This window comes from Ursus maritimus, unplaced genomic scaffold (assembly GCF_017311325.1).
Source record: "Ursus maritimus isolate PB19 unplaced genomic scaffold, ASM1731132v1 scaffold_3, whole genome shotgun sequence".
In the NCBI taxonomy this organism is placed as follows: domain Eukaryota; kingdom Metazoa; phylum Chordata; class Mammalia; order Carnivora; family Ursidae; genus Ursus; species Ursus maritimus.
Window position 1 is genome coordinate 28,385,145 of NW_024425563.1, and position 27,946 is coordinate 28,413,090.

Sequence of the window (27,946 nt, forward strand, 5' to 3'; positions counted from 1 at the left end):
CCAGCAAAATGAAAGATTATATGCTTAAATACTTTTCAGATGCTGCAGTCACCTCAAAGACAAGAAACTAGAATGTCAAAGTACTGAAAAACTATCATTAAGTGATTTTATGTCACACCAGTAAGTGTCATCACATAAACTGACTGAAAGCAAAGAAGGACGTCCAAGCTAACTCCCCATGGTGGAAACAAGAATGAGGATCCATTTACATGCACAAATCAGCATGTCTGTTTCTGTTTCTGCCCAGACAGAGGTTTTTGGAGCTCGTAAGAGCAAAGCAGTTGGCGAAGACAGATAATGGTTGTTATTAGAACTGGACTGAAAGCAGATCAAATACAAACGATTTCAGAATAAGAAGCTGTTTAGTCAAGACCGCATTTTCCTTTACTGTCTGTTCTAATGGGACCCTCACATCAGGATAGCAGGAAGCCTGGGCAAGCCTGGCCGATATACCCAATAGAGACATGTCAGGGAAGGTAGTTATCAGTTTATCTAGGAAAATGCTAGCACAAATGTTCCTTAAGCATTAAGATATTTAAGAAAATAGACCCACAAATACAGAGAACAAACTAGTGGTGGCCAGGGAAGGGAGTGGGAGGATGGACACAAAGGAGGGAAAGGGAGTGGGAGGTACAGGCTTCCAGTAATGGACGAAGAAGTCACAGGGATGAAAGGTACAGCACAGGGAATATAGTCGATGGTATTATAATAGCACTGTATGGTGACCCATGGTAGCTTGGGTGAGCATAGTGTAACTTTTTTTGGGAAAAGAAAAGAAAATTATTAACTGAAGTTCAGTATAAATAGAGAGAGATCAGAAACTTACTTCAAAGTTCCTGTTTAAAATTTTAGGACTTTTTCAAGTTAGAAAAACCCAAAGTATACAAACAAAAAACCCTAAAAAACAATTCACAGGAAAAACGACAGCTCTATAATGCAATGAACAATAAACTTTAATGTTTGTAGACCACAGGGAAAAAATAAAAACAGAAACTGAAAAGACCTAAGGATACCAGCATAGCAAAATACTATTATTCTTAATATAAGTAGTCGAAACCTGATAATCTGTCGTGAGTATAAATGAAATCATAAGTGGAACACGAGGATGATGCTCATAATAGGTCACAATTAACCACTGCTTTAATCAGAAAATGAAGTAAATCCTATAAAGAAGTAAAGAAGAATTTATTTAAGGCAAGAAATTGGGGGGGGGTACAAACTGATGCAATAAACAACTAAAAGTAGGATGTCGTTTTGAGGATTTAGAAATGTTTTAAAGGATTCGTACTTGGACGTGAGCAAAAGAGAAGGGCAAAGGCTGACTCCCAAGATTCTGACTCGAGCACACTTGTGTGGACAATGGTACTAGTCATGTTGGTCGTGAGAACGGATGGAAAGAAAGACTTTGCATCTGGTTTTGGACCTACAGACAGATGCTCATGGATGTTCATTAGGCGATAACAAATATGGGTCTGGGAGCCATTAAGAGGTCTGGACTAGAGATAGAGGTTGGGGAACATCATCACTTTGGATTTTTCTAACTTGAAGAAGTCCTTAAATTTTAAACAGGAACTTTAAGTTTCTGATCTCTCTCTCTCTATGGTGATAATTTAATGGATGTGGATATATTTCAATTCAAGTCGACAGATGAAAAGAGGATTAACGATAAGACATTGGAGAACACTAACACAGAAGGAGCAGGAGGGGAGGGGAAAGCAGCAAAAGAAATGAAGAACGAATGGCCTGAAAAAGAACTGCAAACTGAGGAGAAAGGGATATTGTGAAAGTCATACAGGATAGCTTCATCAATGAGAGATTATCCCAAAGTCGCTATCACACACAGCTGAGAGCCCAAAGGGTCATGATTGAAGAGTAACTACTGCATTTGGTTATTCCTTAAACTGCAAATCTCCTATTCCTAGAACAAACCAATTTCAGTGAAATGACAGACCTGGAATTCAGACCACAATGTGTAGAAGAGCGAACTGGAGGTGACAAAGTAGAGTTAAGAAAATGCATTTTAAAAGCTTACTGTGAAGGAAAGAACAATGATCAGGGCACATCCAGAGACACATGCAAGGATGTGGAATGGATTTTAACACAGAAAGAGATTCAAGCATGCAGATGTATAGAAGGGATAAAATTACTGCAAGAAGGAGTGTGAAGTTGAGGGAGTTCCATGATTAAGGTGGAGAAGATGGAGGGTTATTGGCCTACGAGACGAAAAGAAACATAAAAAAATAATCAAAGAAGTATGGATTTGTATCTAAGTGTTTAGAAATGAGAAAAAGAGAAATGTGATGGTTCACACCACAGAGCTTCAGCTGTAAAGCCAGATCACATCACATGGAAAGAAAAGAGGTTTGGGAGTGGAGCACACCATCGGGAGGCACCACGCACCTGTGACCTTATCTGTAACAGGAATCATAATCTCTCACTCTCAGACTGCAAATTCAATGAGATAATATATGTGCACGGACTGGCAGATATAGGAATCTTCTTACCCCCTTTCCTTATTTTCTCAGGAAAACTGGAAGGGAGACAGGATCATTAGTTGTGGGGGAGAGGTAAGGAGGAGCCCGGGCTTGAGGAAATTATGGAGAATGAAATAATGGACAGATAAGACTGATAGAAAGCACCGAAGGCTCTGCTGATGTGGGAGGCCATGAACTTCCAGAGGCATCCCTCCAAAGTGTGTCCCTGTGTGTTTTGTTTTTGCAAGTTCAGGGGTCTTGACAGACAAGCACAGAGAATAGGGAGCTGCAGTCCTACGGTGGCCAACAGGAGCGTGGGTCCGGCGGAACTCTGCAAGGTCAGGGAACTGAAAGCTCCCTGCCAAGCCCCCCTTCCAATCACAAATCTGATCTGGGGAGAGAAAGGTCATTTTTTAAAAAGCTATTCGACGGTTACAATCACAGCATCTTCTATCATCGTTCATTTTAAGTTAGAAAATGGTAAGAGTGACAAGAAGTCCAATACTGCAGTGTTTCTATTGCTATAGGCTGGTATGGAATATTTAACTAATTAAAATCGGAGAAATCCTTGTTGAAATTTAACACTGACCAGAAACTATGGGGACTTCTTGTTGCTCTTTCATCACCTGACAAGCCACCCCTTCTAAAAGGAAGAAAAAGCTGAGGGTTTAAGTAACTCTGTGATTAATGTTATGACCTTTATATTTGCCTGATCCTCTCCAAATGAGTCCACTGTTTAATATTCAGGATTGAGACTGAAGGCAATGCAGGCTGATTAATAGCATGACTTCTCTGTAGTACTTGCTGCTAACTAACTGACCTCAAGGTAGATTGAGGAGAGACACACAGAGCGAGATTTCTTTTATTTGTTGCTATAGTCTGCCTACTTCTTCTTCTTTTTTTTAAAGGATTTTATTTATTTGACAGAGAGAGACAGCCAGAGAGAGAGGAGGGAACACAAGCAGGGGGAGTGGGAGAGGAAGAAGCAGGCTTCCCAGTGGAGCAGGGAGCCTGATGTGGGGCTCAGTCCCAGGACCCCGGGATCATGCCCTGAGCCGAAGGCAGATGCTTAATGACAGAGCCACCCAGGTGCCCCAGCAATGATGTTTAAATAAAAGAGTTTTTGAACATGAATAATTCCGGTCCATGGCAATTTATAAATCTGATAAAACAAGCTGGCAACCAATTTACATTGCAAAGAGATTTACTGCAACAGTCCATTAAACTAGCAAGTGCCCCTACTCTTTCCGTATATATGTAAAAAGGCTAAAGAAGAGAAAGGATTTAAATCTAGATGGTATGAGTCCCTGCCAAGGGACTATCAATCCCAAATAAAGATAAAATTGTCATGCAAGACAAGTATATTTGATTTTTAATAAATTGATTATTCAAGGTTTTATCCTTTATGCAAATTAAAGGTATACTTGCATGGATTCAAATGTATCTTGTGTCCAGCCCCGTGGAAGAGTCCTTAACAGCCTTTTCAGTAATGACAGATTTAAGTAGATTCCCTTTCTGGATGAGCCGGTTCCTTGCCCTCGCGTGACTGCATGGCGCTGGGCCAAAGGGAGGGAAGCAGGTACAGAGCAGGGAAACCCCTTGAGAAGGTACAGAAATCCTACAGAGCATTTAGGATTTCCACAGGCAGTGGAACATGAGGGAATGAAGAGGAAGGATGGCTTTTGAGCCAGCGTAACCTACATCTTTGAAAGGTTGGAAGGCTCCAGCTGACATCTGTTTTAGACATTTTTAACTATCTGATGAGAGACGACCAAACTTAAGAGCAAGGTGAAAGTCAACAATGCACTCACAGCCAATTCTTGCGTTTGCTCTGGTTTAATTAATAATGCAAGACCACATTCTCACATATGCCTTTACCCAATAATAAACACCATGCTTCTAAAAGGCATTCAAGACAGTCAAATTTAAAAAGTTCTTCAAATAAGTCATTCTTTTTCACTGCTCAAAAACAAAACTTGTAAAAGCATAGTAATACCAAAAAGTATTGCAAACAAAGTATTGTTTTCTTCAGTGTTAGAGGCAGCAATGAGATTATAATCATCTCAACTCCAAGAAGCCACTGCTATCCCTTGTTTAAGAAATCTACCTAAAATGTTGGGAGTTTCAAAGAAGTTGGCCCTAAGCCATATCTCTATAAAAATCGACAAATGGGCTTAGCATAAAATGTTTATTTTCTTTTTTTCTTTTTTTTTTTTAAAGATTTTATTTATTCATTCGACAGAGATAGAGACAGCCAGCGAGAGAGGGAACACAAGCAGGGGGAGTGGGAGAGGAAGAAGCAGGTTCACAGCAGAGGAGCCTGATGTGGGGCTTGATCCCACAACGCCGGGATCACGCCCTGAGCCGAAGGCAGACGCCCAACCACTGTGCCACCCAGGCGCCCCTAAAATGTTTATTTTCAACCAATTCACTGTAATTTCATTTGGCAGAACTCTAGAACACCAAATGGAGAAAATCTCTCAGATCTAAGATCTAATTCTATCACAACTCATCATGCCTTTTACTGAAACACTTGCATTTCATAATCTCCTAAATGAAAAATGTATTTTGTGAATTAGTCCTCTGATACCATGGTCAAGGAGCACACACCTAGGACCTTGATGGATAATTGGAAAGTGAATCTGGCCACAAATAACACTTCTAAATCCAAGTTTGACTTTCCGATCCTATGCTCTGGACCTGGAAGTACTTGCTCCTTATTGTCTGTTACTTTTTCTTAATACTCTGGATCTGAAAACAAAAATACGAATTTTCTTTCAGTGAATCTAGAGTCTAGAAGAAGACATATATATAAACAAACCAATGCATGAGAATGACAGGTAATCTAAGAAAGACATGAAATGGGATCAATTCCCTGGGGTGTCAGGGTTGGTTTAGAAAAGGACATGATGTTGAGGGTAGAAAGCTGAGTGTATGGTCACTGAGACAGGATGTCTCCTGCTTTCTAGTCTCAGCCAGATCACCAGTCCCCTTGATAACTAGAGAAGACAGTGGGGTTTCAATATCTAAGTGCAGCTCTCCTGTTTGGGATCTTACTTTGCTTCTTCATCTATGTCTGGCACGGGGGGGTCTATGCCATGCTCTGCCACGTCTGACTCTCATGGTTTCCGATCATAGCTTGTCCATCACAGAACCTCAGGATTGGGAAAAACCACCCAAGTTCAATTATCCAATGAGTGCCTGAATCCTCCACACAACACTCTTAATTACAGGGTTTTGTTTTGCCTCAGCTTAAATACCTCTGATGTTGGAGTCTTTTTATCTCCCCCAGTATAGTTTGTTCCAGTTTTAGATTTTTCGATGTTAGAAAGTCATTTCCTCTATGAAAGTAAGTTCCTCTCCAAAAGTAATTTCTCCCCAGACTGTATCTACTGGGGGCCAACAAGATGTTTAGTTATTTTTCCACCTGATGGCCTTGAAAATACACGAATGCTGACAAACAGATGAATAGTCTCCTGAGCTTACTCTTTTTCATCAGAGTCACACCTGCTTCACATATGTCAAGACTCTTCACTCACTCTTCCCAATACTCCCCAATTTGTCTACATTCTTTGTAAAGCTTGGCAAATGAAGCAGGACACAACATTCTTTACGGAATGAAAGATGGAAATATAGATTTTTCTCCAGCTATAAAAGGTAACTGAAACTTTATCAGAATAAAACCAATAGTAATTTACATTTGTATGATGCTTTCTTTGAGTTATAGCATAGTATAAGGCTGAAAGCATGGGTTCTGAAGTCAGACTTTCTGGGTGAAAATCCAGTCCCCACCACTTACCAGTTCACTAATCCTAGGTAGGTTTCTTTACCATTCTTTTCCTCAGTTATCACCCACTTAAAAATATGGACCATACGAGGATGAGCCTCATAGGATTACTATGAGGCTTAAATGAGCTAATACAGAGGAAACCATTTGCACAATGCTTGCCACAAAATAAGGGGTTATGTACTTTCCATTTTACCACACTCCAATCTTCCTTAATCATACCACTCTGTTTCTGCCCCAGTGCCTTTGCACTTGCCATGCCCTTGCCTGAAACACAAATTCCCACTGGCTGGCTCCTCCTCTTTCTTCATATCTGAGCTGCAATATCCCCCTCTTGGAAAGGCCCTCTCACTTCTGCTATGCTCTTATTTATCACATTATTGTGTTTATTCTTTTCATAATACTTCTCATACTCTGCAATTACCTTGCTTACTTATTTTTCTTTCCCTAATAGAATGTAAGCTTAATAGGAGCAGGTACCTTATCTTCTCTGTCAATGGTTATATCTACAGAGACTAGTACTGGCTGAATGAATTGATGAGTATCACCTACGATTATTACCATTTTGGTATTTGTTAGCATTTATCATTTCTCTTAGTTCTCATGAGTGCTCTCTGCAGCGGGCAGATAAATGAATTCATATTTTTAGAATAACTAAAATGTGCAGCAAAATGCATTTCACAAAGGTAAGGGGAAATGTGGTCACTAAAATGAATAAATCCACTAAAACGCTCCAAATATTTCTAAGCCGCTACAGAGAATCCAGTTCAATGGAGCATAAAACTCCATTTCATGTGCCCCAGTTTGTCATATTAGGAAGTTTCAGTACGCGTGTTAAAAGAAAATACTTATTTAGAACCCAGAATGATAATGTAACCATGGCAGATCTATTTAATTTAGTCTGGATTTCGCCTCACAAACAAAATTCTTCTAACAGAAGCTAAATAACAAAGTCTTAAAGAGCTACAAAACAAATTTTCACTGCAACATCCTGTTTTCATTTACTTCAGTTAGAATCCTTGGCAGATTTGAATAAAGGGAAGCTCACATTAAATGCTGTATTTTTGAGGCTCCAGTATTGTTTTCTAATCCAAACCATTTCTATAGAAAAATCATTAAATTCAATGTAGAATTACCAATTGAATTATCTTTGTTTTCCAATTAAAACTAGAGGGTAATTCAATAGTTGAAACTAATTGAATTTCTGCTTTGGTAGGCACATATTTGCAGGCTCTATGATATTATTTTTCCCTTTTCTACTAAACAATTAGAATTTGCATGTATTTTCAAGTGAAAAGAGCAACGCATAAGAACTACAGAGTAAAATAGTAAACGCCTCCATTTTAACCTTCCTCACCATCTACTCCTCTTTTATTTTTTATTCTTTATTTTCTTCCTGTTGCAAAAGGGTGTTTTTCTTAAAGCAGGGGCACAGGACCAGGTGCCAGGAAAGGCAGCCCTCGGACTGAGAGGAGCGATTGATTATATACTTTTAAATTGGGAGGGGCAGGGATAAAGGAAGTTTTCAAAAGGATATTCATATGTTAAAGAAGACTTACAGGATCCTGGAGGTCGGGCTATTGTCAAGCTAAAATTGCTTTTTGCCTCTAGCAAATCATTCACATTTAGACAGTTGGGAATTCCGGGAGGAAGGTCATACTCTGCCTGACTCAAGTATTTGTGAATGGGCTGCAAGTTGTAAGGGAATTTAATCTTAGCTGCCTTTCCTTCTGTCTCTGTTCTCCTCATCATTACCCCCTGAACAATTCGGACCTATTCTTTAAGGTCCTTGAGGGTGGAAGGTCTTAGCCTCTGTAACTAGGGGCACAGAGATGTCTCTACCTACGGGTCGACATCGGTCAGTTGGGAAACTACATATCTATATCCAGGAGTTACCAAAGCAAAGACATCCTGAATCCAAGGCAGACAACATTTATGAACACCGTTGCGTCTCCTCCTCTTTTAAGTTAAGTCCTATTAAATGGTTGTTGTATAACATTTTCTTTGGAAATAATTTTAAACTTAACAGAAAAGGCTCAAGTGCAGAAGAAAGCTTTTTCTTTTTCCTGAACCATTTGCAAGGACGTGCCTCTATGGAGATGCCTTCACCGCCACTGTCAGGTTCTGACACCCATGCCAGGCACCCCTCCTTCTCATACCCTTCTCATCATGACCTTGCTCTGACATTCCACCACAAGCCACTCTTAGTGTGGTTCTCCTCCTCCCTGCATGTGGTCAAATATCCCATTAACGCCCAGCCACCACCCCAGATGACACCCTCCTCACCCTAGGTGGGTTCTGACACCTCACACCCGGCAGCCCTCCTACATTAAAGTTGTCCTCATTTCATTATGGCTCTGATCCCCCAGACCATGAGTAAGTGCTCTCCTCGCCTCACTTAGCATCTGACACTCTGCTGTGCCCAGAACTCCTCCGTGGGTGCCTTCTTCATCATGCCTGGAGTCTGGCACCTGGCTCGGGACCACTATTGCCTGCTCCACTGCCACAGGCATTTGCTTGGCTTGGCTTCTCCTGATGGCTTCAAGACAGAAATATTCAGGAAGAAATCACATGGAAGGGAAATGAAGGCAAGGAGAGAGGAAGAGCTCCAGACCCTTGCCCATGCACTTATATTGGGATATGTGTGCATATCCCTATAGTCATTTTTCTTCTTCTTTTTCTAGATAAATGAGATCATGTTAAATATGTCAATATGATGTGCTTGTTGTCTCTAAGTAATAAAGTCTCTGGGATCACTCCATATAGCTCTGCCACATTTTTTAAAGTGGCTGCATTGTATTCCCTAGGAAGAAGTCTACTACAACTTTTTTACAAATATACACACACCCGCACGGTATGGTCACCCACTTTTCTATTCTTGGACATTTTGACAGATTCCAATTTTCCTCATTGAAACCCAAGCTTCAGTTAACATCTTTCCACACCCATATTTTTAATCTCACTCTAGAAATCTCATCACTTTAAAAGCTTGACAAATTTTAGCGAAACCATAAGGCAATAATAACCCCCTTCGATTTATGGCTTCTGGAAGGCAGCTCAAGCATGAAGTAACAAGCAAAATGTCCAATCTTTTCTGGTAAAAATGAAACTACTCTTTTATCTGGTATGATTTGAAGAGCACAAAAAGGCTCGCTGACCAAAACTGTCTCCTTCACAAACTGACACATTGCCTGAAATTCTCATGAAATTATTCTTGTAAGGATTCTACCTGTAAAGGTAATCCGAAGGGTAAACATCTTCCCTGAAAGGGCTTCCATGAACGCATATGAGTTCCTATCAACGTAGCAGATGGGAGGTCATCAGCCAATAAAACAGGATTTGAGAACAAGTCCTGGGGGATGAAGTTGTCACGGGCAGAGTGAGCCACACATTAGATTTTATTTTTTTAAGATTTATTTATTTATTTGCAGGGCCTGCGGGCAGAGGGACAGAATCCTCAAGCAGACTCCCCGCTGAGTACGGAGCCCAGCCCAGGGCTCTCGGTCTCATGATCCTGAGATCCTGACTTCAGCGGAAACCAAGAGTCAGACACTTAACCACGTGGGCCAGCCAGGAGCCCCGCACACATTAGACTTTGGATGAAAGTTTGATCAATGAAAAGAGCAGACCTCTGGCAAATTCCTGAGAATGAGGTGGAGCCTGAAGGGCGGGTCCTTGGAAAGAGGACACTCAGGGGACTGGAGGGAGCTGGGTGTGGGATGGCTGGAGCCTGGAGGAGGTTGCAGGGAAGAAAGGTGCCCAAGGAGCCTTTCAGGACTTGCTTTAAGTCAAAGTGCACCTGCTTCATGTTTGTCTTCGGGAATGGAGAAAGATGACCCGTTTGAAAATGGAGATGGCACCAAAAATTGCACTTTGCTTTCCCTGGTTAACTATAACTAGTTATTATTGTAAATGATCTTTCTTCCATTTTAACAATTTTGCTATATAAAAACAAGACATCATGAAATTTTTTAAAAAACCCACAAATATAATTGATTAACCATAAAATATAATTACAACCCAGCATAGTCCAGCACTGTTACTTGAATGAAAACCTTCCATTATGCTTTTTAGAAACATCAGGGCTGTGCCAATGTGAATATAATATCTAGGAAATTGTGATAAGTCATATTTAACAAGTACTGTGATATAATTCTGCTGAGGTTTAAAGGTAATACAGGATTTTTCATTAAATGAAATTATGCCCTTTTCAAGTCAATTTTGTGAAGTAACCCTAAATATGTTCAAAAATAAATCCTCCATAAAAAAATAATTTATTTAAAATTTATCTCTTTTGTTTACAAGGATAAGTGTATTGAAAAATATCACTCAAGGGACAGCCAGCTGGCTCAGTTGGTTGAGCGTCCCCCCAACTCTTGATTTTGGCTCCCGTCATGATCTCTGGGCCAAGGGGTCAAGCCTCGCCTCAGGCTCCTCGCTGGACGTGGAGCCTGCTTAAGATTCTCTCTCTTCTTCTCCCCGTGAACCCCCCCACCCTGCTCGCATGCACTCAATCTCTTTCTCTCACTCAAAATAAATACAACATTAAAAAAAAGAAAAATATCACTCGTTAATTGTTATCTTGTCAAACCCAACACTCTTCAAGGATAAGTTAACGTAGGCAACTGGACTATCACATGTGTAGTGCAAATATAAAAGGAACATTTTACTCTGAATTTCATCAGCTGATAAAAGGGGGGGAGGAGTTGGGACTGGAATCAGTAAGTAACATAGTAACCAAGACACAGGCAAGTGAGAGGCTAGGAAGAAACTGACCTGTGTGTCAGATTATAGGGACTGAGGTAGACATATAAAGAGACTGGGGTTAGCAATGACAGACTTTTAAAAAACAGAATGAGATTTAAGCAGGTTAGACTGGGTTCTTCACAATCAAAGTGAGGGAATCAGGTGTTCTCAGTAGGCTGGTAACAGACTTTTATGCGAGTAGAACTCATACCACCCCCTTTTAGGGACACACTGCTCTCCCCGCGCTCCCCCCCCCTCCACTGTCCCAGAAGGGACAAAGCCAGGATATATCCAGGTGAGTATGGCTGTGCTGGTGTTGAGGATTGAGGCTGCTGCAGGCTGAGGGTTTCTGAACCCTTCAAGGATGATGCCATCTGCCCTTTCAGCCTTTCAGTGATCCCAAGACTCCCAAAGTTAATTTGAGCTGTAAAGACAGACCTAGCCCCTAAAATCCTGGGGACAGCACCATTTCTAAAGGAGGCGGTGCGACCAAGAACCTGGCCACTAAGGGGACACAAATCCTATAACAGAGGTATAGATATGGCCAGTTACAGATATTAGTGAGAACTAGGATATGTTCAGTAATTTTTCAGGAATTCCTAACATTGACCATGTCATTACAAGGCATGGCTTAATTGGGACTTTTCGTATAACCTTGGAGGCATATTATGACTCTTTCCAAGCCCAGAGGAAAAAGTGAGTCAAAGGAAATTAAAAGAGAGAGAGGGAGAGAATCTGCAAAACTTTCAACTTTGAAAATTACAAAAAATTAATATTAATTAAGATAAGATAATACCTTGGGCCTCAGAAATTTTGTAGTTGTTTATTTACTTGTAGAACTGGTTTCAAGTTCTATAATTTTGGGATATCTCCAGAGGCTAAATGATTAAAATGACTGGACTCAACATTCATGAATAGGATAGCATCCTTATGCGGTATAGTTTAACAAGTCACCATGAGTCATTTCCTTTACCTGCAGATACTTGCATTTAGTTTTTTCAGTTTCTTGTCACCAGATAGGAAATGCTCAATTAAAATGTGTTGAATGAATGAATGAAATTATTACCCAACAAGTTCAGGCTCCATCATCCACTGTAAGATTGTCAAACAAGTTCTGTGCTAGAATGAGATCTGGCAGATGTTTTGGGGTTGTTTGTTTGTTTGTTTGTTTGTTTGTTTTTCCCCTCAATTTCTATGGACAACTATTAAAATTTTCAAAAATATTCTCCAAGTTCAGAGACTAAATTCCAAGAAAAATACCAGCCAGTGACGTAAAGTAAAATTCGTATGTGTAGCTGTAAAGTAATTTATCCTGTGGAGTTGATGTTAGTGGCTTGAAAAGTGACAACTACCTGAGTGACTCCACTCTGAATAGCCCCCCCAAAAAAGAATGAATAACAACCTTTACTAAAAAGAAGTTCAGAAATATTTCTATCCTACTTTAAAAGTTTTGAAGGTAGCACTGATTTATATTACCAACAGCCAAAAAACATGGAGGAAATCATTATTAACAAGAGAGTTTACAAGGGCTAGAACACTGGAATTTGGAAACAAGAAAAGAAAAAAGAAGGAAGGATGGAGGAACTGATAATACAATCTTTTTATCACCAGGACCCAGGAGCTTTGGGAGCCAGGTCAATAAAAAATGATTTTAAAAAGGTTCCAAAAAAGAATGTTCCTTGGAAGTTGCTAGAGATAAATGTGTCTAGAATAATTTAAGGTAAAGATAGCTTGCAGCCAGACTCACTAGTAAGTGATTCCCCGTGGACCTACGCAGGCCAGGAACGTCCCAACGTAGGGAAAGAGGCCCCTGTCTAGACGAGCAAAGTAATGGAAGCTATATTAGCAATTGCTTGATTACCTCACCTCTCGCTGATACAGAGAGCAGGTTTTTTTTTTGTTTTTTTTTTTTTTGTTTTTTTTTTTTAAGATTTTGTTTATTCATCTGAGAGAGAGAGAACAAGAGAGAGATCATGAGCAGGCGGGAGGGTACAGGGAGAAGCAGACTCCCTGCTGAGCAAGGAGTCCGATGAGGGAGTAGGATCCAGACCTGAGCCAAAGGTTGAGAAGGCAGATGTTCAACCAACTGAGCCACCCAGGTGCCCAGACAGTGGGTTTTGAAAATAGTACTATTATATAACATTATTATATACTGAATGGAAGCCATAACATTTATTCCATATCAGTGTATCATACCTGGAGGATGAAAGCACTTTCACATGTATTTATTTATTCAAATATATGCTTTCTCTTTTTGACTCTTATCATTCATTCATTCACTCCACAAATTAAAGCACTATAAGGAGAGACTGATGTAGATTCTGGATACTGCAAAATGAGATTTTCCCAAACCAGCAGAAGCAAGCTTGCCCGAGAATTTGCTAGATATTAAATTTGTAGCCTCCACCTCAGAGTTACTGAATCAGAAATCCTGGAAGTCTGACCCAGCACTCTTATCTTAGCAAGCTCTCCAGGTAATTCTGATGCACACTAAAGTTTAGAAACCACTGTTCTGGATTACAGACCATCTACATTTCATGTTCTCTTTACTCTTCACCATTGGAATTGCTTCTTTGGTAATTTCATTTTCAAAAAAGGAGCAAAATGTGAAAGGTTAGAAGCACTCTAATTAAGAAAATAGAATTCCTTACTAATCCAGTATTTTATATTTTAAGTGTTATTTAAATGTAAAGCACCTTCACACAGATTGTTACAAAAGTTATTTTTATTTGACCTATGTTCATATATACTGTGAGCAAACATGCACTAAAGGACTATCTGTGATAATTTAACATGAATCTTAACACTATGAAACATCATTTTGCAATGATAATCTATAACGTACAATCTAAGGTATATGAATTTTCAACATGTCTTGTAATCTACCCTAATATAGTCCAAATATGGCGAAAAACTTGCATATATCTGGCAAAGTTTAACATTTATCTGGCCAACAGCTGCTTGCTGTTTAATTGCTTAACATTAGGAAATTGGAAAGTGGTGTGATTATCTCCTTAAGGCCAAGTATTAATTAGGATCAAATAAATATAGTTCCTTAGATCTCTGTGGTATCTAATCTATATAACCATCTTGCAGTGATAACTCATAAATGATTAAACAGAGGCCAGACACACTAGAAGAATTTGCACCATATGCCAGAACTTAATTTTCTACTCAATTCACTTTTAAAAATGTTGATGGCATAAAAACATGTCAATAGGGCTTAGATTTTATTTTAAATCAAGCCTCTTTCTTATGCTTAAACATGAAGAAGCAATCACCATAAATGGAAGGAGTAGAAGACTTACTATAATTTCCTGAAACATGTACATTTTGGGGGGTAAAAGATCATGCTTAAAAGTCATAGAATCTTCTCCTCTAATCTACTCTGAAGCCACATAAACATATCCCAAATGGGATGTGTTCTTTCTTCCTTATCTCCACAGAAATTAGAAATGTAATTACTCTGCTAAAAGGAAACAACAGAGGCTGTTCTCTAAAGATGAACTGAACTGTTCTTCTTTCAAAAGAGAATGAGCACTTTCATGTCAATAGAGACTCACTTAGAAAATGGTGCACTGGGTGGGGACTCCTTTGATCTACAGGTCGGCAACATCGTTGATCAACTGGGAGAAGAATTTGAGCTCTAGGGGTGGGCAACTGCTCTGAAGCACATTTGGAGGGCATAACAAGGCTACAGGTTACCTGCATAATTGTTCTGACTTTAAAAAAAAAAAACCATACTTTCTGGTAAATGATGTAGAAAATGTGACTGGGCTGGCAGGGATTCAGACAGTCAACTATGAGAAATTGATTCTCACTGAACTGGGATAATGATTCTGGATTGTGAAATGAATACTAAGTGAATACACTGTGCCATGGCAGAGAAGAAATCAAGTTGTCTGATCCTTTAAGTGCCCTCAATGGAATCCTGGCTAGGTGAAGTCCAGGGGAAATGCAAATGTATAATGATATGACCATTCTTCTAAGAGAATATCATCTATTTCCACATGAATTATACTTCACCTACCCTTTAAGGATACAGATGGCTAATACAGTATTTCTGACATTACTGATAATGTAAAGAAGATAAAGAAGTTCACCTGCTATGGTCACATAGATATAGGCCCCTCGGATGCACAAACCATTAGACCTTTACGGAGTGAGGAAATATGAATGGGGAGAAGACTTCCTGTAGTGCAAACCAACTTGTCCCCATAGAATAAAAATTAATTTAAATAGATTTGAATAGACATTTAACCTCTCTTTTCCCCAGCTCAATTATAAAACAAACACGTGTTTGGTGTAGACAAGCTAGAAGATATGGAAGAGCAAAGAGAAGAAATAAAAGGCACCCACTTTTCAGGAGTGGCTGCTCTTCATACATTCCTTGCAAAGACACATGCATAAAACAAGAAGAGACCATATCAAACACAATGGCCCCGGGACCAACATTTTTTTATATCTACACAAAAGTTCAAAAATCTAACAGTGTTATGCTTATGTTATCAGCCATATCCCTGAAACAAAGGAATGAGATGTGCCCATGGGATTCTCAGGAAAGAGCACTGGGAATCAAGAACCAGGTTCAAGTTTCAAGTCTTCTGCTCACTTTGTGATTCTGGGCAAGTAACTTCATTTCTCTGTTACTACACTTGCAAAATGCAAACTCTGTCTTCTCAGCTTTGTTCATTCATGCCATAAACACTGACTGCCCGTGTTCCTGTGTTAGGTACACAAGAGGAGGGCACAGGGATAGTTCGGGAAAGTGAGGGGTAGGCACTGCCCTGGGGGGCAGGAGGAATCAGGAAGGCTTCACTTCCTGAAGGAGGTTACAGAGGTTTGGTATTCAGGCAAAACAGTAAAGAACAATTAGAATCAGAGAGACCTGCTTTTGAAAAAGCTGGCATAACAACAGGCAAAGGGTAAGGAAATTATGGGGGACGGATGTGTGGGCTGGAACCAGATCATGAGAGTCACCATAAGCTACACTGAAGAGTTCATTTTTTGTTCTGTAGGTGATGGGGAGCAATGGAAGGGATTTCAAAAGCAGAGTAATATCATCACAACTGTACTTCAGAAAGAGAACAGTGTGATGGATATAAACCTAGTATAAAATAAGTTTCTGAATACTGTAGAAGATTTGTCTGACTTTCGTACTTTCATTGAGCCCTTTATATGTACCAGGCACTGTTCTAAGTGTTTTGTATACACTAACTCATTTAATCCCTGCTGCACCTTTTAAGGTGGGTACTATTATTATTTCTTTTTACGGAGGGGGAAACTGACAGAAGGGAAAAATCTATGGAGTCTAGGTTTGAAGCCAAGCATTTAGACAGTCCAGCCCCAGAGTGTGCCCTTCATCAGACACACTAGCAAAAGAATCCCCACTGAAACCTGCTTCCTTAGAATATGGCCAGGTCCATAATCTTTATCTCACTGACATCTCCCTGTGCCTTGTGATGATGTTGATTAGTCCGGTCTGCTTGAAACTCCCACTTGGATCCTGAAAAACCTCCCCTTCCTCATACCCATCTCTTCTGGTCTCTCTCACTAGTTCCTCTTCTTTGGTTTATTAACTAAAATGGTGATGTAAAATCCTGCCTAATACCCCTTCATACAAATAAGTCAATAACTACAAATTTAAGTCATTGTCAATCAAAATATGGTGTAAATTTTATTACCCAGAATTTTGGATAGGATAAGCCTACCAGCTAAATCAGAATTAGTTCTAAGAATTTTGTCTCACCACATGAGTTTTCTGTCTAAAGGCAGGAAGAATTTTACATATTTCTCACTCACCTACAGTTTAGCAAAGCCCCCCCCCCCTTTACCTGGAATCATCTTTCACCCGTGTTGGCTTAGCTCCCACTTAAGCTTTATCTCAATTTAAAATACCATTCTTTGGGCAGCTGTCCCTCAAGCCCTTAAGCTACGTAGGAGTCCCTAGACCTCGTGTCACCACAGTCTACCACTAGGCATTTCTCATCCTTTGTAATCCTTGTGGTTGGCACGCTTGTGATTGTTTTCCTTCTTTGCTGCATCCCCAGAGCCTGGCACAGTGTCTGACTCTCGTTATAATCCCAGTTTTAGATAATTAAATGAAATGATCTCAAAACTCTAAATTTTCCTTTATTGAAGAATATATAGTAACATTCAGGTCGGAGGCAAGCCAGGGAAGTGATTAGAAACTGACTCCTTCACATTCTACCACAGATTATTAACTGAACCTAAAAATCTTCTCGAGGACATGGGAGGGCACTATATCCATAAATGTAACTGATCTTCAAGAACAAACTTGATGAAAAAGTATATGATAACTATAAAAAAAAATCACTTCCTAGGGTTGCTCATGAACTATGAGAGGTCGGGAACCGCACTTGTGAAAAAGCTAGATTAGTCGTTCCCAGTTTAGAGCTCATCTCGTCTGGCATAAGCCAGTTTTGTGGATTTGCTCTGACGCGGACTCTGGGTGGCTCTGCTCGTTGCTTCTATTTCCAGGGGGCAGAGGGTTTCAAAGTACAGACTTTCCTACTTTCCAATTCGTTAAGATTTATAGTTGCTTCTCATACACGAGAACTTTCTCTGAACTCACACCACAATATTTTTTGTGTATCCCTATCTGTTGCAAGAAAGATTTGGGTTGGTTTCCTAAAACTATGTTATTACTAGTCACAATTCCTCCCAGGGAAAATTAATTCTGTGTCCCAGGGAGACTGAATGAAGTTGGGTAAAAACTACCTTTTATTGGGACCTACGTGTGAGGTCTGCTTTAGGCATGAGATTCACTGAAGAAAATAAAGCTTTGTCCTAGTCGGAGCCTCATGCTCTGTCTCCCCACCCTTAGTTATGTAGACTTATTACAATATTAGAAAGATATTCACAAACTATTACTGAGATAAAAGCCGATCACAGAGCACTACGTATGTGAGAGGCCGTACAACGTCAGAAAGGATAGTTAAGAAGGACAAATAGATTTTAAAAATTAGAGACAATTCTCCTTGTTGAATATCCGGAAGAGACGTCTCCCCCTCCTTTTCTTAGAGCATTTACTTTAGACAACTATCACTGTAAGAAGTGTTTTAGCCTCTCCTTGAAATATATATAAATCCTTTTGAAAACTTGCTGGTCTTTTGTCAGCTTTATGATCCAGGAATGTCTTCCTCAAGGACCGGGGAGCCAATCTTTGATGAAATATAAACATCGAGGAAGATAACACCCCAATCTCCTAGTTTCTGTGGAAAGGTAGGAGTCTAATTTTGGTTGGCGCTTTGTTCCAAGTTGCAAAGCTATCTCCTCTCATAAAGATAAGAGGTTTGCTTTTCCTCCGGAGAAAGCCAATAAGCTAACACATGCAGCCCCTCCAACAGCCAGGTAAAATTAGGATGAACTGTGTGTGACCAAAGTTGCTCCCAGTCTCTACTTGAAGAATAGTCATTGTTGATCTTGAAAACATCCATGTAATGGGTTGTATCTCGTTGGCCATATAAGGGGGCGAGATGCCTTTTTGTTTCTGCAGTCTCTTAGTGGACTGTCTTAATGGGTATCCCATTCTGGTTTAATGCTTATTCAATAATAAAACTGTTTTCTTTCTCTACTATCTTCAAAAAGAACAACTGTGGGTTGGGAGATTTTGTGTTTATTTATATTTTCCCAACAGAAGACATTAATAGCAGTTATCTCTAAAGGATGAAATTCCAGCTACCTATCTAAAATATATATTTATCTAAATTAAAGTATTTGTATGTTTAATATATTTATACAAATATATTAAAATATTTATATTTATAAAAATATGTTATATTTACATTATATTTATATTATGTTTAGGAATATATATTTACATTTATTCATGTATTTTAAATATTTATGTATAAGTCAATGTACATTTATATATAAATTACATATATATGATATTTTCTTAAATGACCATATATTATTCTTATAATGAGAAATAAATGCAGTGGTTTTCATTTGGGGAGAGAATATATACCAGATTGGCACTAAAGATACTCATTAAGATAATGGCCCAGATCTCGACACTTCATAGGGCTCATCACTGGGGGAAACTCATCAGAAAGGTATCTGAAGTCCAGTCATGCTTGGTGTCCTCAGCCTGGGTACAGTTTCCTCTTTCTCCATTCGTCATCAAAAGTTATTCTGTTGGGACACTTGGGTGGCTCAGTCAGTTAAGCGTCTGCCTTTGGCTCTGGTCAGGATCCTGGGGTCCTGGAATCAAGTCCCGCCTCAGGCTCTTTGCTCAGCAGGGAGCCTGCTTGTCCCTCTGCTGCTATTCCCCCTGCTTGTGCTCTCTCTCTTGCTCTTTCTCTCTGACAAATAAATAAATAAAATCTTTAAAAAAAAAAAGTTATTCTGTTACATTAGAGAGCTGAATAGCATCCCTTAAGGGAATAAAGCTTAGCCCATGTGGATCAGAATCTGATTTTAAATCCAAGGTTGCCCCTCCTTGCTCCAGACCATCAGCCTCCATTCTGGTCATGGCAGCTGCCTGACTGGACCGGATGCCTGCACTTCTGTGGGTTGGCCCCACGTGTCTGCCTTGGAACCCCCAGGGTCCTCCTCTTCTCATTTCAGGCTCTTTGAGAAGGAGCCCCGCAATGGAGTCGCTTGGCCTCTGTTTCCAGCCCAGTGCCTGTAGGCGTTTAAGAGCAAGGGAGGCTCTGGGCGGGGAGTGGCCCAGCAAAGCAGCCTTGACATGGCTCCGCACTCAGCATCCGGTGCCAGGTTTCTTCCCCAGTAACGGTAATTGCCCCTCAGGGGCTCCCTATGGCCTCTCTTTAGGTTCCAGCGTCCATCCAGCTCACCTTCCCTCGGTTGTCAGACACTGCTTTGAACCCTAACTCTAAACGGGCTGCGAGTTCCCTTCCCCTTCCATGGAATCCTAGGCTTATACAGTTTGAGGAATGAATCTGAGCAGTTGTTAAAACTGTCCTACAATATTCTGCCGTCGTTAAGAAGCTCCTTGGAGTCTACAACAGTTCTCAGGCTGGCATGTCAGAAGCCACAGACGACTTCTAAGATTCTCTGCATTCCAGCCGGGAAAGTGCCAGCTCTGGCCCCGTCCAGGGGTCTCTTACTTGAACTAAACACACTTCACGGTTAAAATAGAAGCTTGGTATTCATAGGTAGCAGGATAAAGAGATAGTCCTATAGATATATTCAAAGGAAAAAGGAAGTAAAATCAATGAATCTTAAACATATCTGAATATATTTCAAAGTCATTTTTGTAATTCTGTGCTTCAGCCATAAAAATATAGTTCATTTAATAAAAAATCTTTCTGCATATAAGAAATGAGTCACTTACATATTTTTCATCTTTGAAAACCCTTTACAGAGTCACAATTAGCATACAGAAAAAAATAAGAAACTCAGTAAGCCTTGCACTTTGCCTTTACTGAGTCATAAAATAGGAGGGTGACACAGGTCAACTTAAAATACTTGCAAAGGTATTTTGCCTGAAAGTTGAAAATATTTAAATGAACTTTGTGTGACAACATAAACCATAGCCTAATCCTGGTTTTTTGTTTGTTTGTTTCTTTGTGTTTTTTTTGTTTAGTAACCATGTAATACTCTCTTTTACTTTTCTTTTGCTGAAAGATGTATCTCCTGGACTACAGCACACCAGAGTAGCCCAGAAAAGAGAGTGAGGTAAAAGAAGCCCAGAAAAGAGAAGGCGAACCATACATCCAGACGCACACCCGGAAGTCTGAGCACAGACAGAAGGAGAAACAGCCAGATTTTCTCATCCTGAGCTGCTAGACGATGTCCAATCCGTTCAAGACTACTAGACGCAGTCAGCAGGGCTGGTTAGATCTGCACCAGAGAATCTATGCAATTTCAACTTTACTCGCTGGGGAATACTCATTAGCACACAGTTTTACTATTAGATAAATTTAGCCACGATTATTTGTGATGCTATTCTGTAGCCAAGTCTTTTTTTCCCCCCAATTCTATGCTAAGTGAGAGTTGCATATAAATAAGTTCTGAATTTTAGATCATTTAACTGAACTCTCGAGGTTTTGCAGTGAGGCATGCTCTACTTAACCCCATTTGGCAGAGGTAAAGTTTGCCCGGAATATCAATCTTCGTTAAACTTTTAAAATCATGCAGATGATAGGAAATACCTGTCTATAATATGCAGTCAAGCCAATCAACTCCTAAATCCTCTTGTGAGATTATCAGATACACCCAGACTTGTTTAATCTGTTTAGGCTCAAGTTAAGACACTGTCAAAACAGGACCACTTGGATTTGTAGTATACTTGCTCAGAGAGATTTCCTCTGACAATGTGAAACATGCATTTGATCTACGCACAAGACATAAAGTGCTACGTGTCGTAGCACTTTCTACTGGTAAAAACTTTCTACTGGTAAGAAGACTGAACTACACAGCAGTGGGGCCGCCTGATCTGTCTTCACGTTAGTGGTGTCCAGAAAGCCTGCTGCCAAGTGCATTCCATGCTCTGGCTGGAGGTCTGTGACACCCCCTCACCTTCACTCAGCCAAGCAGAGACCCTACATTCTGACTGCTGAAAACATAGCACTGTGGTTCTTGTCCAGCTACCCTGCCCTTCTTCGTAAAACTAATCTAAGTACGTTGAAAACATTGGTTTCGACCAGCTTGTACAAAATATTAGCACAATCCAAACATTATACAATAGGATGTGAAAGTCTCTTCGCTCCAGGGGCCTTCCATAGTCTCATTCCTCAGGGGTCACCAGTACCAAACAGGTTGGTGTGTCTCTTTCCAGTCCTTTCCTCTATGTTTGTATAAATACATAATTTTTTACAGAAGTGATACAATGCTATGCATAGAGTTCTGGAACTTGCTTTTTCATTTCTAAGTTGGAAACGAGGCATGAACAGTCTGTTTAATATAAGGAGTGATGAATCAAAGAAGAAAATATAATATGTTAAAAAGATATTTCAGATTCTAGAAGTAAAGAAAGGCCCGGACAAGCCAAAAATCAGTCATTACCAGACACGGATTCAAATTCTCCTTTGTTACATTTGGCCTACTTTCTTCTAGGTTGAGAGAAGTAAAACACTAAACCTAACTATATCCAAAAATAAATGCCAAACATCTAACCACATTATACACCACCTTATATTATGGCTCTTTTCTTTTCCATAAGTAGTGTCTTCTAGTCTATATATTTCTTAGAATGGAAATACTATTTAGACAGAATATTCTATTTAAGGAAAGAGAATAAATTCAGTATTTAAAGCCTCTTTCACTTTGATATATTCAACCCAGTGTCTAATAGTGACTCTTGTGTGTCCTTTCTTACTTTTATCCAATGCAACTCTTCAGCTAAAGCTTTAAAGGTATCTAGGTTTAAGAACCCTTGAGATACACCAATATAAAATTTTCAACCTCAAGTTGCTTTGAAGTATGATGGAAAGGAAACAACGGAATATTTTTTAAAGTCCAGGAAATACTGTATTTCAATAGTGACTACTTCCAGGATGAAACAGTAAGAGTCCATCCACTTCTGCTGATGTTATTGCTTGATGTTACAAAGCTCTAACAACACAAACAGAAGGCGAATGTGTTGTCTTTGAGGATGGCTGACAGACAATATTCCCTTCGTTTCAGATGTACGACGCGGTGATTTGACAACTGTGTACATTACACTATGCTCACCTCAAGTGTAGCTACCATCCGTCACCATACAACGCTATTACAAACCACTGACTATATCTCCTAGGTCGTACCTTTTAACCCTGTGGCTTATTCATCCATACCTGGAGGCCTGTATCTCCCACTCCCCTTCCCCCATTTTGCCCATACCCCGGCCACCATCAGTTTTTTCACAAACAGAAGAAAAATTTTAACATCTCATATAATTATGGGCTATATGTTCATGATCTCAAAAAAAATAAAAAGAAAAAAGAAAAAGAAAAACCAAATGACTCATTTTTTTTCACTGAACTGTCTTTTTTTTTTTAGGCATTGTCATAGAAAATTTAAGGTTAATAGGAAGAAGGAAATTCATTTTCTGAAATCCTTAAATTAAATGCAGTTACTACGGAAAGAACTAGATTTTAGTGCTGACATTCCCAGATTTATAATTCACTCTTTTATAGCAGCGTGACAAACAAACCTTGCTCACCTTCCTATAATAACTTTAAAAATGGGATTGTCGGCTGTATTTACCAACCCTGTCATTTCCCAGCATAATTACAGCATACATCCCAAATAGAAAAGTTGTTTTTAACCTATATAGAAAAAACACAACTGAACGAGTAATACCTCCTCCCCTTCCACCCTGTTTCTCCACCCCTCCAATAGCCAGCAAGGATCAGCATTGTTTTCTTCACAGAATTATACAATCCTTCACAAACAACCTCAGCTGTAATGATTCCATTTCAATAACATTTGCTATTTGCTGTATAAGTGGCTTATAGTAAAGCCCTGAGCTCTCTTACAGACAGATGTTATGATTTTCTTAGTAATTGTTATTAATAGAATTCTATAGGTACAAACATTCAAGGGCAAGTCCTTCCTTCTGAGATTGCAGCTAATCTGACAAATTTAAGTGAGAACAATACTGGAAGGAACAGAAACACAGAGCTCAACAAGATAAGCTGTTATGAACAAAATTCAGACTAAGATGTGGTCAAAACAAACTTACTTGGGCCACTCATAAAATTACTTAAATTTAAGAATCTTAAAACTAGGGCGCCTGGGTGGCTCAGTGGGTTAAGCGTCTGCCTTCGGCTCAGGTCATGATCCCGGGGTCCTGGGACTGAGCCCAGCATCGGGCTCCCTGCTCATCGGGGAGCCTGCTTCTCCCTCTCCCCCAACCCCTCCCCCCTGCTTGTGTGTGCTCTCTCTCTCTCTCAAGTAAAAAAATAAAATCTTCAAAAAATTAAATAAAAAAAAAAATCTTAAAACTAATTTATCCTGAAATTTTATACAGTTATATGGTTTTTCATTTTCTAGGTGGAATAATAGGTATAGAAAGGGAAAATACTACCAAGCTTTAACTACTTGTATTAAAAATTAAAAGACAATAAATTTATGGCAAAGAATCCACATTTTCAATGTCTCGGCTTTCGTGTGATCTGCTTGGAAGAGATGTGTTCATTTGGATAACGGCTTTCATCTGTTTTCTCTTTGACATCTTAAGAGTTCAGACAAAATAATTTCATCCATACTCACTTTGAGCTAAGCAGTTGTAAAATGTCCTCATCTGAAATGCTTTCTAGTCTCTTCCTAGGATCCTTAAATATTCTAGGGACAGATAATGTTCCAACCCAATGAGAAGCACCAATATAAGCAGAGCAATTCATTCTTCAAAATTCTCAATTCTGGAATATCCCCTCTTGAGATCTACCATCTCTCTCCCCCACCAAATGACATTTTTTAATGAGTCTACTCCTTTGATTCCCTAGACTGTCCCCTAAAGGAGCTAAAGCCAATAGGCCTCAAGTTATGAGCAGGATGATGAACTTGATTATAAAGCAAAGAATTGTGCATTGTTTAATGCACAGACCCATCCATGAAATCCTGGCCACTCTGTAAGCACCATGTCTATACACAATTAGCCCTTCAAAGCAAGAGCTCTGTGGCCTCCTCCTAAGATAACAGGATATACTCAATAGCATGTGCCTAGACCCACTGGTAAAACTGCTCTCTTCTCTTGACCTGATGAGGCCCACCCAGCTGCCCAAGGAGACAGGACTGCTGTAAAGTGCACACACTACCACTCCATACGTAGGCCCTTGCTTGGGGTGGTGAGAACTCTAACCCCCTCTCTCTCTAGGCTATTGGTCCTCCATTTTCTAATTCTAGGTTTGGGGAGAATAGAAGATGCATAGATAATGCCCAGATGGTGACCACAGCAAATAATTTCAAGGAGAACCACTGTGCTGACCATTGTGATGCCATCTTCTACGGTTAGGAATCAACCCCAAGCATTCATAGTCTTAACTAATATGATTCTTATAGTTCCTAGGGGGGCAAAAATTAGCTGTAACTTTTATAAAGTACTAGAATTTCTGTTTTGGATAAAAAGAAATACAAAATGGGTTATAGTTGTCAGATATAAAGTTACATGGTTTATATATATAACATATGTTACTGTTGTTATATTTTATTATAAATATTATTTATATTACATATAAAAGTATTAAAATTTGCCATTTCAGTGGTAATCAAACAGAACAAATTAAAACAAAGTGTCATTTTTTTAACCTATAAAATTAGTTAAGATTTTCAAAATGACAATCATTAAATCCTGGCTAGTATTCAGTGGGGTAGTCACTGACTTATACTATAAATAGTGTGATCTCTCTGGAATGCGATTAAACCGTAGTATCAAGAATGCTGGAAGCATTTATTTTTTTTTTCTGCTTAGAAACTGCCTATGAAGGATTCTCTAATAAAGAAACAATAAAAATAAAAATAATATGCATGCAAAATACAAACGTACATCTCTGTTCATCCATTTGTCATTGTTTATAGTAGCTTAAAGACCCAAAAATACAGGTGGTCAAAATAAGACTTTAATTCGATGGAATAGTAGGCATACCTTAAGTACCATGATCATCAGGAATCGTCACTGAAATGAGGAAATGTTCAAAATAATTTCTAGAGTAAGCTGGATGCATAATTCCATGTATAAAATATACAAAAATAATATAATAAAAACTGGCCTGAAAGGAATATACCTTTTTTCTTTAAGTGAATATCCCTGGAGTGAAGTGTTTTTTATATTCTTTTTTGTGATTTAATGTATTTTCTAAATTTTTCACAGTGAATATTTACTACTTTTTTTTAAAGTAGGCTCTGTGCCCAGCGTGGGGCTTGAACTCACAACCCTGAGATCAAGACCCAAGCAGAAATCAAGAGTTGGACACTGAACTGACTAAGCCACCGAGGTGCCCCAATATTTACTACTTTAAAAGCGAGAATAAAAAAAAAAAAAAGAAAAGAAATGCATGCCTATCTACTAAATCCATTTTGTTGCTGCCCTTCCTGTGTAAAATAAAGTCCAAGTTGGCTAGGCTCACGTTAAAGCCCTTGTAATCTGGTCACGTCTTATCAGCCCAATCTTACTTCTAATGAACACCCAACTCTGTTTCAGACGGTCACCAGGCCTGTCATGGGGCCATGCAGATTTGCCTCAGCCTCTTCTCGCCAGGCCTCCAGCTTCTCGCCTCCTCTAGTGTTTCTGATCATAACCCCTGATTGTAGCCACTTTGGGCCAACTTCAGAGATTCGTGATGCTCTAAACCAAGTCTGGCAATCATACAAAAATAATTTTGGACCCTGATTCCAATTAATTCAGCAAAATAATTTAGAAGGAAGCCCTGCTAAGAGCAAAAATCTCATCAATATTTGTTAAATGAATGAACACAATCACTAATGTGATCATAATAGCAATGGCAAGTAACATTTATTGAGAGCTTCGTACTTATAGAAGGCACTGTGTCCACTTCATTGATCTCATTTAATGCTCTGAACAACCCTCCATTTCACAGATGAAAAAAAACTGAGCCTCAGGTAGGTTATGTATATTTCCCAAGGAGGTATAGCCAGTTTTGACTTGGGCTTCAAATCCAGCTCTGTCTGATACCCGTATTCTCTACACTACCAAATTTGCTAATGGAAGGTCTACTAGAAATCATTTTGCCTATAATATATTTTTATTAATCAATCTAACTGAATATCCATGAAGCTAAGTAAAAATGATGTGTTGAATTACAAAGTTTTCTTTTACATATAAAAATAGATATAAAACCAATAAAATTTTCTGTTGAATCTCATTACATAATGAAAGGTTTACCTGTATAGGACCAGCCAATCTCTTCAACAAGTTTTCTTTGTTGTCTGTAGTATCCATAAGCCCAATCTACAACCAAGAAAAATCAATTGATCAATGTGTAGAAAAACATATGTGTCCAAATTAAAAATATTTCAGATGCCCAAATCATTCATACCACAGATAGTCCTCAATACTCCTTCCCACGTCACCTTCCCGATGACTCCTCTCAGTGCCAACCACCATCATTATAGTCTCTGTTGTTCTTGTTCTCATAGTTAGTATACATTTTAGGGGGCACATTTAAAAAATGCTGAAGTTCAGGTAGGGAAAAAGCAAATATTCTGGTTAAAGCAGGAGCAGCCTAGAGGGGTTCATCCCAAAGAAAGATGGGTCAGAAAGAATAATTTGTCCTATCTCTAAGTTCTTCTCACAACACCCCCTAAGTCAAATATCTGAGATCCTGTTGATTAGAGATACTTTATGTTTGCAAATCAAGTCTGATCCATCAATGCGTCTAGGATACCCAGAGGTTATGTTTTCAAAATCTGTTTCCTTTTGCCAAAAAATGAAACTAGTCACTTTGAGGAAATGAGAATTTAAATGTGTAAATGTTGGCTGGGAGAAAGGCTATGTAACGACAGTGTAGTCGACTTTGTCTCTTAGAGGAACCTTGATGCCTGAGTGAGGTAATACAGTGGAAAGTTTAGGCATCATAAAAGTGGATGCCTTATGACCTCAGGAGAGTGATTCTAGATCAAGAACATGGGGCAAGGGAGATAGAAAGGAAAATGGATGGAAGCCAAAGTCTCACTCTGCATAATTCAAAATTTTGCCAAGAGCCACACCTGCACTCAAGAAATTGGGGTGTAATAATTCATCCTCCTTTCTGTGCCATTGCCTGTTAATCCCAGGCTGTACTAACATTAGCACCCCATTCATCCACAGTGTGGGCAAAATAAATCTTTGGGAGCTAGGTTTAAAACCTGGTCACTATTGACAAAACATTCTGTAGAGAAGGCTGCAGAATAGCTAGTTTACGAATAAACATGTGGGACATTACTTATTCATAAATGGAGTTTCTGTCAATATAGCTTTCATTTGAATACAAGGATTTTTTTTTAAAGATCTTATTTATTTATTTAT

General features: G+C 39.2%; 1 protein-coding gene across 1 annotated transcript in view; it reads right to left on the bottom strand.

The window, feature by feature from the left end:
- Positions 1-27,046, bottom strand: part of PTPRZ1 (protein tyrosine phosphatase receptor type Z1) — a 114,639-nt gene extending 87,593 nt beyond the window's left edge. The window contains exons 1-2 of the mRNA XM_040644548.1: positions 27,013-27,046; positions 26,825-26,890 (exon numbers count right to left, since the gene is read on the bottom strand). Of these exons, the coding sequence (XP_040500482.1) occupies positions 26,825-26,890; positions 27,013-27,046 (100 nt within the window). The remainder of the gene's footprint in view (positions 1-26,824; positions 26,891-27,012) is intronic.
- Positions 27,047-27,946: the final 900 nt, after the last annotated feature.